Source organism: Pleurodeles waltl, chromosome 7, assembly GCF_031143425.1.
Source record: "Pleurodeles waltl isolate 20211129_DDA chromosome 7, aPleWal1.hap1.20221129, whole genome shotgun sequence".
Taxonomy (NCBI): Eukaryota; Metazoa; Chordata; class Amphibia; order Caudata; family Salamandridae; genus Pleurodeles; species Pleurodeles waltl.
Genome location: NC_090446.1, coordinates 1,371,698,081 through 1,371,710,920, shown reverse-complemented (window position 1 = coordinate 1,371,710,920; position 12,840 = coordinate 1,371,698,081). Strand labels below are relative to the sequence as shown.

The 12,840-nt window shown below is 46.6% G+C and overlaps 1 protein-coding gene and 1 long non-coding RNA gene across 2 annotated transcripts in view; both read left to right on the top strand.

Moving 5' to 3' along the window:
- Positions 1-12,840, top strand: part of LOC138247052 (uncharacterized) — a 249,316-nt gene that overhangs the window by 176,436 nt on the left and 60,040 nt on the right. The window contains exon 46 of the mRNA XM_069201802.1: positions 1,314-1,321. Within this exon, the coding sequence (XP_069057903.1) occupies positions 1,314-1,321 (8 nt within the window). The remainder of the gene's footprint in view (positions 1-1,313; positions 1,322-12,840) is intronic.
- Positions 1,505-6,465, top strand: LOC138246328 (uncharacterized). Its single transcript, XR_011194265.1, has 3 exons — positions 1,505-1,585; positions 5,116-5,224; positions 6,372-6,465. It is a non-coding gene; the product is annotated as an uncharacterized lncRNA (long non-coding RNA).

The following is a 12,840-nucleotide window of genomic DNA, read 5'->3' as shown; positions in this document are numbered from 1 at the left end:
AGTTCCCACTGGTCCTGATCCTCACTTGACTTGCCATGCTTTCCCTTCAGAATGTGGAATCTGTCTGCCAGCTCCCGACTGCTCCCATGGATATCACCGGGAAACGTTCTTCAATCCAGAGACGGAATGTTGTCCACGATATACCTGTGGTAAGCACAGCGCTAAGCTTTACTCCCGTACACCTGTGGCAGAGGGCCAAAAGGACAGGGCAGTGGAACTGGTAAAGGGCAGGGGCGTAGCTTCAGGGGGGGGTGTTGGGGGTGCTACACCCCTCTACAAAATCTATTATATAGTATATAGTTGTGTATAGGTGCTTTCAGTCGGGTATGTAGTGAGGTGTCGGATTTCACCTGGGGTTTTTACATACTGACACTAACAAAATATCTCTCTCTCGCTTTAAAAGTGATTAGCTTGAAAAATGTTGTGTTTAAGGATTGCTAACAATGCGCTCTCTTTCCACTTAACCCTAAGCCAGAGGTCTTCAAACTGGGGGGCGGGTCCCCCTAAGGGGGCCTGAAGTGATCTCAGGGTGGGACCCAGACTCTGGCCAAAATAAATATTATACAGATAACAGGCCTTTGTTTTAACCAGAAGCATGTTATTGCAGTTTTAGAATGGTAACAGCCCGTAACTGCAGTGTTTAAATAGGTTTAGACATATTTAAACATTGCCATGTTTATAAAATAATTGTGAAAAATTCTAAGGGGGTGCCCAATGATTTTTATTTTTCAACTGGGGGGCGCGGCATTAAAAAGTTTGGAGACCTCTGCCTTAAGCCCTCCTCATGTCCTGCTTCTCATATAACCTATTCTAATAAAATACCCCAGCGTGATTGTTGGGAAATCAGAAGCTCCCACCCCCTCTTTTTTACTGACCAAGCTACGTCACGGATAAAGGGGTTCACGGTAACCCAAATTGCCATACACATTCTCCACTCAGGTGAGAGTAAACAGTGCAAAGATTAATAAAAGCTCATTTTCTGAATCCATAGTACACAGAAAAGACAAGTGGGAGGCGACACACAGAGAAATGTCACTGCAGAGCACACACAACACGGGCAGGAGGTGGGTTTGTAAAGAGAGACACCAAGGAGAGATATAAGAAAGAGGGGAGTCTGAGGACAGGGCTTATAACCTGATGAGGAGTTACAAGGGGACACAAGTGACTGTGGTGGAGGGTGTCCCAAGATAGGCTGGGAATGACTGAGCACAGACAGGAGACTCAAAGGGACTAAGGGGCACGGCCAAGAGAGGAACAGAGGAGGTGGAATATAGATCATCACTAACACTGTTCTTCTTTTTGTTTTGTTTCAGAACGTCTGGTAAGTTGTCCATCTACTTTTTTCACGCAGTAAGTAAAGTCTTTATTAAGGCAGTGTTTGCTGGCCGCCCCTCTGAACTTGTTATGGCCCTTGACTATTTCTCTCCCAATCAGTCACCTTTTAAAGATATTGCAAAGACGTCATTTAATAATAAATATGCTCAGTGTTTATAGGTATCCTCTTCCTATTTCAGTCATTTGACCTATGATCTTTTTTTTTCAGACGACTCCAGAGCCTGTGACGACAGTTCCGACAACCACTCCAGTATGTTTTATGAACATCAGTCCTGAATGGGGGTGAAGGAAAAGGGGGGAGGGGAGAAAGTGGTGGGGAGGAGCCTTTGTTTCGAGATGATGCTGGATGGCCACGGTCTGTGTTGGTTACAAACACAGATCGATGATCTGTAATTGTATTTGTATAGCGCTTACTACCCTGACCAGTCGGAGCACTTTTTGGCCAAAAGCCTGCTACTGTGACATACGGCTGTTGTGAATTTATATATGACTTGTGCGAAGCAATGGAGATATGCGTCTCTCATTGTAGAAGCTCCACACGTGTCTGACTTATTTAACTTGCTCTTTACATCCAAATGCTTGCTGTTGATGCTTGAAATGGCTCCCACCAGCACAAATATTTACCCACCTCCCAAAATTAATATATCTAAACAGGCATTTACAATGCAATAGGTCTCGCAATTTTTCAAACAAGTTTATTGTCATCTTTTGACAACAGCACACACCAGCAAAAACAAAAGAAAACATGAGAAATATTTTAGAAAAGATGACTTGGCAAGATAGCAGAAAGTAAGTTTTAAAAAATTAAACTTTGCAATTGTGTGCCTGCTGGGCAAGTTTTTGCCAGTCACAGGCCTTGTTTATAACAACAAATAGTACCTCGATCACAACGGGAGCAGCAGATGGGCACTAATTAAGTTGCATCAATTAGTGCTTAATCCCTGCTCCATGCATAGAAATGGAAGCGATGCCAGTTGTGTCTTGACAAATTATGATGCTGTAGGGAAGAGTGCCACACAAACCAACCAATGGTGAGCAAAAGGCGGGCTCCAAGCCCTTTACAGAACACAAGAGAGTCTCACAATCGAGACGTATGCTCTAGCACATGCACTCACAGGCTCAACCCTAAAAAGATTACACTATCACCATAGCGTTAAAAAAAACTATTAAACACATAGGCCCTCATTCTGACCCTGGCGGTTCCCTACCGCCAGGGCCAACGGGGGCGGGAGCACCGCCGACAGGCCGGCGGTGCTCCCTTGGTCATTCTGACCGCGGCGCTTTGGCCGCGGTCAGAACGGGAAAACCGGCGGTCTTCCGCCGGTTTTCCACTGACCCTTAGAATCCTCCAAGGCGGCGCAGCTCGCTGCGCCGCCGAGGGGATTCTGACCCCCCCTACCGCCATCCTGTTCATGGCGGGAAAGCCGCCATGAACAGGATGGCGGTAGGGGAGGTCGCGGGGCCCCTGGGGGCCCCTGCCGTGCCCATGCCCATGGCATGGGCACGGCAGGGGCCCCCTAACAGGGCCCAACTAGGCTTTTCAGTGTCTGCGATGCAGACACTGAAAAGCGCGACGGGTGCTGCTGCACCCGTCGCACGCCTTCCACTCCGCCGGCTCGATTCCGAGCCGGCTTCCTTGTGGAAGGCTCTTTCCCGCTGGGCCGGCGGGCGATCTGAATCAGATCGCCCGCCGGCCCAGCGGGAAAGTCAGAATACCCCTCGCGGTCAATTGACCGCGGGGCGGTATTCAGGCGGATTCCGACGGGCGGGCGGCAACCGCCGCCCGCCTAGGTCGGAATGACCACCATAATGCCTAATCCTCCGAAATCAGTGCTCTTTTCAGGTTCTTTCACCCACCCTCTTGTTTTACCTACAACCTCCAGACTGCAATTCATAATCTCAAAATATGAACCACTTTGAAAGACAGCTCATCTGTTCCTACTGTTGTTAAGGTGTTGAAAGCCCCTGTGGTGAAAGTCTCTGTACAATAAAACAACATATTTTATTTGCATAACTGAATAAATTAATAACTAATCTGCCCACATGTCATAAGCCTAGCACAGAGCGCATGGATCGTCTAGTGAGATCTTGAACTGAGCTGGAATGTTGTGGTTAACTCTGGAGCATTCCAGTACACTGTCAGGTCATGTATTTGTTTCACTTGAAGGCATTCTGTGGGACACATGGAGATGAAGCAGTAGTCGGCATACTTTTGTACACTGTCAAGCCACATAGTCCAACCAGCTCTGCTTGGATAGCTGCAGTAGATGCCTGGGAACCCCCATAAGGGACCTTATCTAAGCCTTTGAGTACTGGATAAAAGCACATGGTCCAGGTCTAAGATAGGGTCAATAACAGGTCAGAACTGTGTCCAATCTGCACTATAACCTCATACCAATCATCGCGATACGCCCAAAGAAGGAAGTATTGATGGCTTGAAGATCATTCCTTCAGTACTGAGGATAGAGGTTGTGATTCTGGTCTGCTCGCCAAATACTTTGAGACCAACTGAGGAAAGTAGGTGATGCAGGGCAATGCAACCAGGAAACAGACTTTCTGCTACTATGTTTAGTTACTATGGCCCTGATTTACCGCCGGCTAGCACCATTCCTGTACGCCAGCAGGGCATCATATTTAAGGAATGACGTTAGCCGGCGCGAAGGCCCGGTTAGCGTCAAAATAAATAACGATAACCTGGTGGGGGAGGCGTAGGGGAAACAGGAGGTTGTGCATTGAAGAATGGCGCTAGTCGGCTTAGAGTCAGAAAAATGATGCTAACCTAACATTTTTTTACGCACAACCCCCAATGGACATGACTCCTGTCTTAGCAAAGACCGGAGTCCTGCCCCCCTGCCCAATGGCCATGGGCACAGTGCATTGTAAGTGGTGCAAGTTAGGCACCCTATAGCACTTAGAAAAAAAACAAGATAAACTTACCTGGACTTACCTTGGATGGGTTCCCACATCCTTGGGTGTCCTCCAGGGGTGTCCCTGGGTGCAGGGATGGGCACCTGTGGGCTGCTCCCATGGTCTCTGCCCATGGAAATGAGCCCACAGGTCCCCTAACACCAGCCCTGACCCAGGTGTTAAATAATGGCGCTAAACAGGCTTAGCGCCATTATTTAAGGCCCTCCTCCTCCTGTGTGTCATTTTTGCACGGTAGGATAAATAAGGCGCAAATGCCTTAGAGTAATTTTTTGCCCTGGAACGCCTACGTTGCATCTCATTGACGCAAGGTAGGTTTCCACTATAATAAAACGAGGTTAACTCCTATATTCTGATGCTAGACGGGTCATATAAATATGGAGTTACGTTTGCGCCAGATTTGCTTAAAAACAAAATGACGCAAATCCGGCGCAAACAGAATATAAATATGCCCCTATGTGTAGTTTAGTTACTATGTTTTTGTGTTAGGAATTGTTCACCATGGTATGGATGGACAGGATTAAGCAACTCACACATCAGGTGGGTTTTTGAGATCGTGGGCTGCAATCAACCTCTGATCCATCCGGTGTGCTTTAGAGCTCTTGAATTAGGCCCTGCCACAGCCCCCTTCCCTTCCCTCCCATCCCCCCCCCCCCACTCCGCTTCCATCTCTCATATTCGGAATGGAGAGTGACAAGTCCACAACAGTTTGTAGAAGACAAGAACTGAAGTACGTGGACCCACAGTTTAAGAAAAGAAAAAACACTTAAAGCGCCAACACTGGTAAAGAGGCCAAGATTGCTGTGCATGTCCGAGTTCCGCTGTGACCCTTGGGTTTGCTGTCCCACATTACAGGATGTGTGCGAGGGCGTGACATGCCGCGAGCCGCCGCAGTGCTGGAAGACGGGGGAAACTGTGGTGTCTTATTTTGGAGAAGACCCATGCTGTGAAACGCATAGTTGTGGTGAGTTGTGCTAACGTCGTATGCTGGTACTGTGAAGAGGGATGTATTATGTTGCAGCACGCATGGAGGGGTGAAGGTTACCATGTGTGACACCCAAAGCAAACATAAAAAAAAGTACTGTTGAGGTTTATAAACATGGCACAGAAACTACACCACAGCCACGCTGAGGAGCTCGTGGAGAGCTGCCTGGCGCTTTATCCCCGGGTGGGGGCGCTGGGTACTGGTTCGTCGGGCTGCAAATGGCCTGGTGTTTCTAATTCCAGGCCCGAAAACACCAAACCGAGATCTATGAACGATCACACCGGTTGAAACCACAGATGACTCGGGCGAGGGCACCCATCCTATGCCTTCTTGGACCACGGGGAGTCAGATAACGCCCTCGGCCCCTTCTCAGCACTGCCCTGCTGTGCCCTCCTCCTCCCCAACTCTGCCCCCTGCTGGAAGCACTCCCGCAATGCCATTTGCCTCCCACGACTGTAAAATGAAGACTTGACCCGGGTTAATGTCTGATTGGTTGAGACATCAGACATCTTTTTAGATGGAAGCAAGGGCTGGTGATTGAAAGCGGCTAGAAGTGAGTCACTAAGTATTAGGTGCCTCTTGTTATGACTGGAAGAAGGAGTGTTATTGGGGCCGGAATCGAGAATGGCATGTAATGCCCAGTATTTGGGGCAGGGATGCTGGCCGGATTGCAGATTCCACCGCCAGTAACCCTGCATCAAATCACCGGCTCCAGGTAATGAGCCTCTGAGTATTACCTGTCCTGTCCTGAACAGAACCTTCCCTTCGCCCCACATCTGACCTGAGAATGCTACTCAGTTGCTCTGTTCTGTGTGACATAGACGTCAGCTAGGCTCAGCCTTGTGTAGTATTTGCTTCTCTCATTTTGTCCTGCTATAGACTACTGCTTGTTTACCTTCCATAGTTTCCACACATTGTTCTCCTATCACATGAGCAGCAAACAAGAGGTTGTGGAGGCCTAGGGGTGACGTTTTTGGACCACCTTGTGTTGTAGTCAGTAGTCACAGGGTACATGGTAACACTAGTTTCTATCCTATCCTTGGTGAATTATCTTCCATGCCTGCCTCCCATGAGGTTAAGCTGCATTGTCCCTTCTCTATGTTCATCTTTTCGTTTCCTTCCTCAGAGTGCAATCCCTGCGGCCCAGCTCCAGACTGTCCCGTGGGAACTCAAAGGGAAGAAGTCTTCGATCCTGAGACGGAGTGCTGTCCTAATTACTTCTGTGGTAAGCACCGACAAGAACATCACACCGCATGAGGGCACGCGATGAGAAGGACAGGGAGAGGGGCTTCATCACTGGCTGCTCCGAATGCTAAGCGCAATAGTACTTGCACATATACTGTGAATTAATCAGATAAACTAATAGAAAAGACAATTCACAACTTGCGGAACCGTATAGACTTGTGTGGGATGGTAAGGGTGCATATGAGACGGTAGTTGCGGGTGGGGCCCACCAGCGCTTACTTAAGGGGCTTGTGGGGCACTTATTCTTTCTTATCGGACTTTGACCCAGTACGAGAGAGAGAAAACACACAAGGGGGAAAGAAAGAGGAAGAGAAATATGGAAAAAGTGTTACACATGGAGAAAGTAATGATGAAAAAGAACCTGCAAGAGTGAGATAAAGGGTCAGGGAGTGCCTGGTGGTGGATGAAAGAGGGCTAAGGTGGAATCACAACTAGGAAACCTTGGTATCTGCAGTGCTGATATAGGAGGGCTTGTTAGCAAAGCCTCGGGGTTCACACTTCTTCTTTTAAGAAATTAAGCACCGGGTGCACTGATAGATATCTGTGTATGTGTTGTTAGTGTTAATATAGATCCAGTACTAACACTATCCCTGCTTTCTATTTCAGTACCACCGGTAAGTTGGATTTAATGTCCTCCATGCAGTAAGTACAGTTCTGAAGTGTGTTATGTGTTTGTGAATTGTGAATTGTGTTAGTGGCAGTACCTCAGCAGACCTCATAACTCCTATTCAAACAGCCCTCAAATGGTTTATAGTAACATCCGGAACTCCAGTGATTATGTATTTCTCATGGGGTATAGGCTTAAAAGCATAAAGCTATTTTTATGCTGGCTCCTATGGTCCTAGTCACAGTTTTTCTAATTCACACCTAAGGAATAAGGTACACCACGGCCCTAATCACGAGTTGAGTAGTGCTGAGGTGATCTTGCAGGTGAGGTCCATAAACTGATATGAGAATTTGTCTGCCTTCGTTATTCAGCAATCTGGCTTCTTCCCACAGATTAACATTGTCTGAGCTATCGCTCGGGGCTTCTGATTTTCTGATAGAGAATTACTGCGTTGGAAGTTACATAAAACGTAATTTGCTTAGTTCTTCAGGAGTGAATTAGGAGCACAAAACTTGAGAGCTTTCTAATAATTAGCAATCACCAATAAATACTTTTGATGAGCTTTCACTTCCATCTTCCTCTTCTTCAATATTGGCCAATTTACTGTTAAAATGTCCATGATTAAGCTCATCCGTGTGCTCTTTGGTGGAGGCTGTCCTCAATCTGAAGGAGATGGTCTTGAGGGTTCAACTGGGGTAGAGCTTCAGAGGAGGGGCGGAGACCTGAAGGTCCTCGTGTAGAAAGGCTGCGATACTCAAAGCATCCAGATCTGGCTATGGACTCGAACCACCTCATCCAGTCACAGGAATCACAGTCTCCATGGGCACGAGCGCCCATTCCCTCAATTCCAGAGATCTTGTAGCTTCCTGGGAAGAACACTAGGCTCTTGCACAGGCGCACTTTGCTAACTAGTAAACACATCCGCACATGCAGCTTTTAAAGCCCCTTCTGACAAATGGATGCTGCGGGGAACCCCTTTTCACCAGTCTAAACATGAATGCCACACTATCAGCCCATCATTTCATCTTAAGAAAGGGATAACTGGTCTTGCGAGCATTGCTGCCCTAAAGCCGGCCCTGCTCGTAAAATAGGATAGTGATACAGGTTAGAACTGTGGACCTGTGGGCGGACCTAACACCTTTTTATTGGGAGCTTTTTTTCAGGACTGTGGTATTTGCCTCTGATCATCATTTTGATTCAATACATGGTGGAGGCACTTGTCTTTGAATTGTATGGACATTTTTACTTTCTAAATCAAACCACTTCAGTCTACAGCAAATAACTGGGGACACAGCATTATGACGTCCAGAGTGGCCTATTTTACCACACGTGTTACAATAAACATACATTCTAAGAGTTTACAGGGTCAGTATGTCAGAGAAACATTAAAACCTGAATCTCTTGACTATAGGCAGTTTTGACTGAATGAACAATTTACGAATCACAAGATAATCAAGAAATCAGTCCCAGCGCAGATAGTAATCAGAAATTAGTTAACACAATTCCTCAAAAATGTATTAAATCACATATTCAACCTAATTTCAAAGAAATACCCTTAGAAGATGACAATTGTATCTGCAAGGTCATCATTAATATTAAATATGGGTGACATTCTCACTTTGGCCCATATTTATACTTTTTTAGCGCCACGTTTGCGCCGCTTCTTGACGCAAAAACGGCGAAAACTTACAAAATCCAATTGTATTTTGCAAGTTTGCGCCGTTTTTGCGTCAAAAAATGACGCAAATGTGGCGCTAAAAAAGTATAAATATGGGCCTTTGTGCATTTGTCTCCAGCGTACTACAACACATTGCTTTACCGGGCATAGTTATTATTCAGTGGGGCGCCACGGTGTTTAAAATATTTTGAGAAAATAATATAACTAGCGTCGAACCCATTCCGATATTACTGTTGGTCATGGAATGTACAATTCATGCAATATTTGATGCTCTGGTTTCCAGGTGCAACACAACTGAAGAAGGCCTCACACTGAATGGCTAAAAAGGACTAGCAAATCTTTATTGAGCAGGTCATAAAAAACAATAATTTTTCTCAGGCAGGACTTTATTATTCATCAGTTACTAAGGCCTGTGATTACGCTATCAGTGGTCTGTATTGAAAGCAGTGGGTTCTCTTGCCCCAGGTTTTAGTTATTCAGCAAGCAGGAGCGACCATCGCATGAACTGGGAAAGCAATGACATCCTTCTGATTGAGACTTTTTCTGCTTGTCCTTTGCAGTGTATTGGTGTCCTATGTCCCGAACCCCCACAATGCCAGAAGAACGGTCAAATTGCAGTGCCTATGGACGGTTTATGGGAAGACGGTTCAGGGGAAGACAAATGCTGTCCTGAGTTTGTGTGCGGTAAGTTACTGAGTCCCTACTGAATGCTCGCAGAGAAGAGTACAGTGTAGCGTTGCATGTGGAGGGCTGTGGGTTTTCAGGTCACCCGTTCTGTAGACACCAAAAGAAAAACCGTGAGAAGTGACACCTAGAGCCAGCCAACTTCTCCATTGAAGTAAGGCAGTTGTGAGAGCCTCAGTTCATCAGTCACTGTCTCAGCGCTCATCCAGGTCATCTCCCACTGCCTCACATCTGGAAGAGCAAGTAATGCGTCTTTCAAATCCCAGGGTTCAACCAGTCCATTTCTCATCATCTTACCAGTCAACCAGCATCCAGCCTGTCTTTCATATGACCCGCTCACAGCCCATCCACAGTGTCAATTACTGTTTCGTTTTCAGGGACCAACCCAGTTAAACCTTCGCTAGCTCAGCTCTCAGTCCTGCACAGTCTACCTCACACTCAGGTCTTGCGTTCCACCTTTCCTTCTCTCACCATATCTAATCCAACTCTATCTCGGTTCTCAGGATCCAGCTTTCATTTTCTCAGGCTGCATCCAGCCCACTTGTCGCTCTCTCGTTGTCCAATCAATCTGTGTCTCAGCTTCCTTAGGGTCAGTCCAGTGTGTCCTTCACTATCTCAATCTCAAAGCCCATTCAGACTGTTTTTACTGTTTCAGCTTTCCTGGACCAACCATTTCCTTCACTGCTTCAGCTCTCACTCTAGTCCAGTCCATCTCTCACTCTCTCCATCCAGTTCATCTCCAACTCGAGTTTTAGGGCCCATCCATCCATCTCCCACTGTCTCATCTCTGAGGACCCATTGTGGTAATCCCTATCTGGGGTCTCAGTGCTCATACATCCATCCACCCCTCACGTTCTTACCTCTGAGGGCCCACCTAGGCCATCACTATCACGAGTCCCAGGACCCATCCATCCATCTCTCATCATGACATCTCTGAGTACCCATATAGGCCATCTCTAACTTGGTTTTTAGGGTCTATCCCTCACGCTTTCATGCATCACCCAGCTGACCACTCACTCTCTCAGTCTAGTCTGTCTTTCACTATCTCAGATCTCTATACCCATCCAGTTCTTCTCTGACTCCGCTCTCAAAGCACCTTCAGCTCACACAGATTACCATTACAGCTCACACTGATTACTTAAACGCAATAGCACACAGGCAGTCTCTGCCAGAAAGACAGGTCACTGTCATCTTTGGTGAATGCAAGGATTATTCGGGCACGAAGGCAGATAATGTTTTGCCATCTCTTCCCCTGTACAGTTGCTAGATTTGACTCCTTCCTCACATTAATGGAGCCAACCCAAATCCTAGGCTGGCTCTTCAAACCACATGTGCTCACTTGGAATTGGCACTTCCTCGTTCCTATCCCTGCTGCTATGCCTCCCTCTCTTGGGTTAAGCCTCCACTGACTCTCCCCTTTCCGTGTTCTCCACCAGTATGTGAACCGTGTTCTCCAGCACCTGTGTGTCCTTCTGGAATGAAAAGGAAGGCCATTTTCCATGAAGAAACCGACTGCTGTCCTCACTACATTTGCGGTAAGTTCCAGCAAAGCCTTAGAACATTCCTGCATTGGGAAGAGAGGGAGCAGTGGCCCGTGATTGTACAAGGGCGTGCTGTTCACGGTGTCACTGACAAGTCAGATAGATGGAAGAATTGAAACAAGGCCAAGGGACGTCAATAACTGATCTGCACAACCCATAGTAAACGTAGGAATACATAATCATAGACCTTACTAAAGCCATGGCACAAAAAGTGTTATTGCAATCCCAAATGAAACTCTGCTGTCTTTTAGGATGATGTAAGTCACTCAGGAAGGATGCTTATAAGACCCAAATAAACAATCAACTACCTTTCGAGCAGCCACATACGAAAAATGCTGCACGTGTTTCGATAAATCGCTGTCAAATCATATTTTGACTCATTATCGTTGGTATCTGGAATATTAGCTTCACTGTGGTAGCTTAGAAGTGCACTGTGATATAAGCAATGTATAAGGACCAAGAGCATAGCTACTATTTTGCAGCTGATGCAACGCACTGGGCTGCCTGTTATGATTATATTTTTTTCAAACGGATTTGACCGTGTTTACTTTTCAGGGGGAGCGGTCAGTGCTTAATCTGAGCCAGTGGTTTCCAGTGCTCAGCACCGGCACCTAATTATCAACACTGGCACTTATGACAACTGCCACCTGGTGGCACTGTTTGTGTAATTTAAAGATGAGCAGAACAACACTTTTGTTTATTCATTTCATATACATTGAAAACAACTAAAACTGCTACCTAAGCTATTCTTATAGCTTTGGGGGCTTCAAACTGTGTGGACTGTCACGCTTGTACAGTGTGATGGTTAGCATATGTGTAGGTGCTGTCATTGGCAGGGCTGTCAGTGGCAATGGGTGGTGCTAGCTGCAGTGGCCTCCTGACGAGGGACCTGGCACTTATTGTTTACAAATTAAGCACTGGGAGGAGTACAGGATACAGCCAAAATAACAAGAGAGGGGAAATGGATGAAAGAAAAGGAGAGGGTGAAAGAACGGAGAGGAAGATAGCAAAAAGGTGACAATTGAAAAAGGAAAAAAGCCAGAACGAGAAAGGAGATAAGGATGAGTAAAGTGGGCAAGGCAAAATGAAATAGAAAGGAGCCAGGTATAAGGAGGGAAAGAAAGAAGGAGATAAGGATGAGTGAGAGGCAGAAGAAGGGAAGAAAGTGACTGAGGAAGGGGCGAGAGAGGACAGCATTGAATGGATGAAGGAGATGAGGGGAGGGCGCAGTGGAGATAAGGAGGTTAGAAGGAAATACTGGTAGACTGACAAACTTGGAGACCCGTAAACCATATAAGCATGGCGGGTGCAGTGACACCGGGTCCAGGTGCGTGATGGCCCAGCTGCACTTCATTTAATGCAGTATTCTAATACCAGCTGTGTGTTCATAGTTTCAGTGCTTGCACTAGGGCCCATGACCCCCAGGCTAACCCACCGATAAGCAGTGCTTTAAATGGGAAGGTACTCGCCTTTACTGAGTACCTGAACTTCTTCAATTTCAAATTAAGAGTACCTGCACTTCTCAGCACTTCTAGAATGCATTTAATCGGAGAGTACCGGCACTTCTCAGGAGCAGGCACTCTAAATAGTGAGTACCCGTGCTTCTATATTTCCATTTAAAGCACTGCTGACAAGGGCACCTGACCCGGAATGTAAATAAGTAGGGATGGACCTTTGCAGTCATAGCATCTGGGGCAGTCTGGGCTAAACCTCACGCACTTGTCCTAGAGTCGTGCGGTGCTTCGGGGCTCTTCAGTAGTGGTGGCCACGATACCTGCTTGTAGTTAGTTTTATGGCTGACAGTAAACTCAGGAGACTAACACTGTTGTCTCTGCTTTCT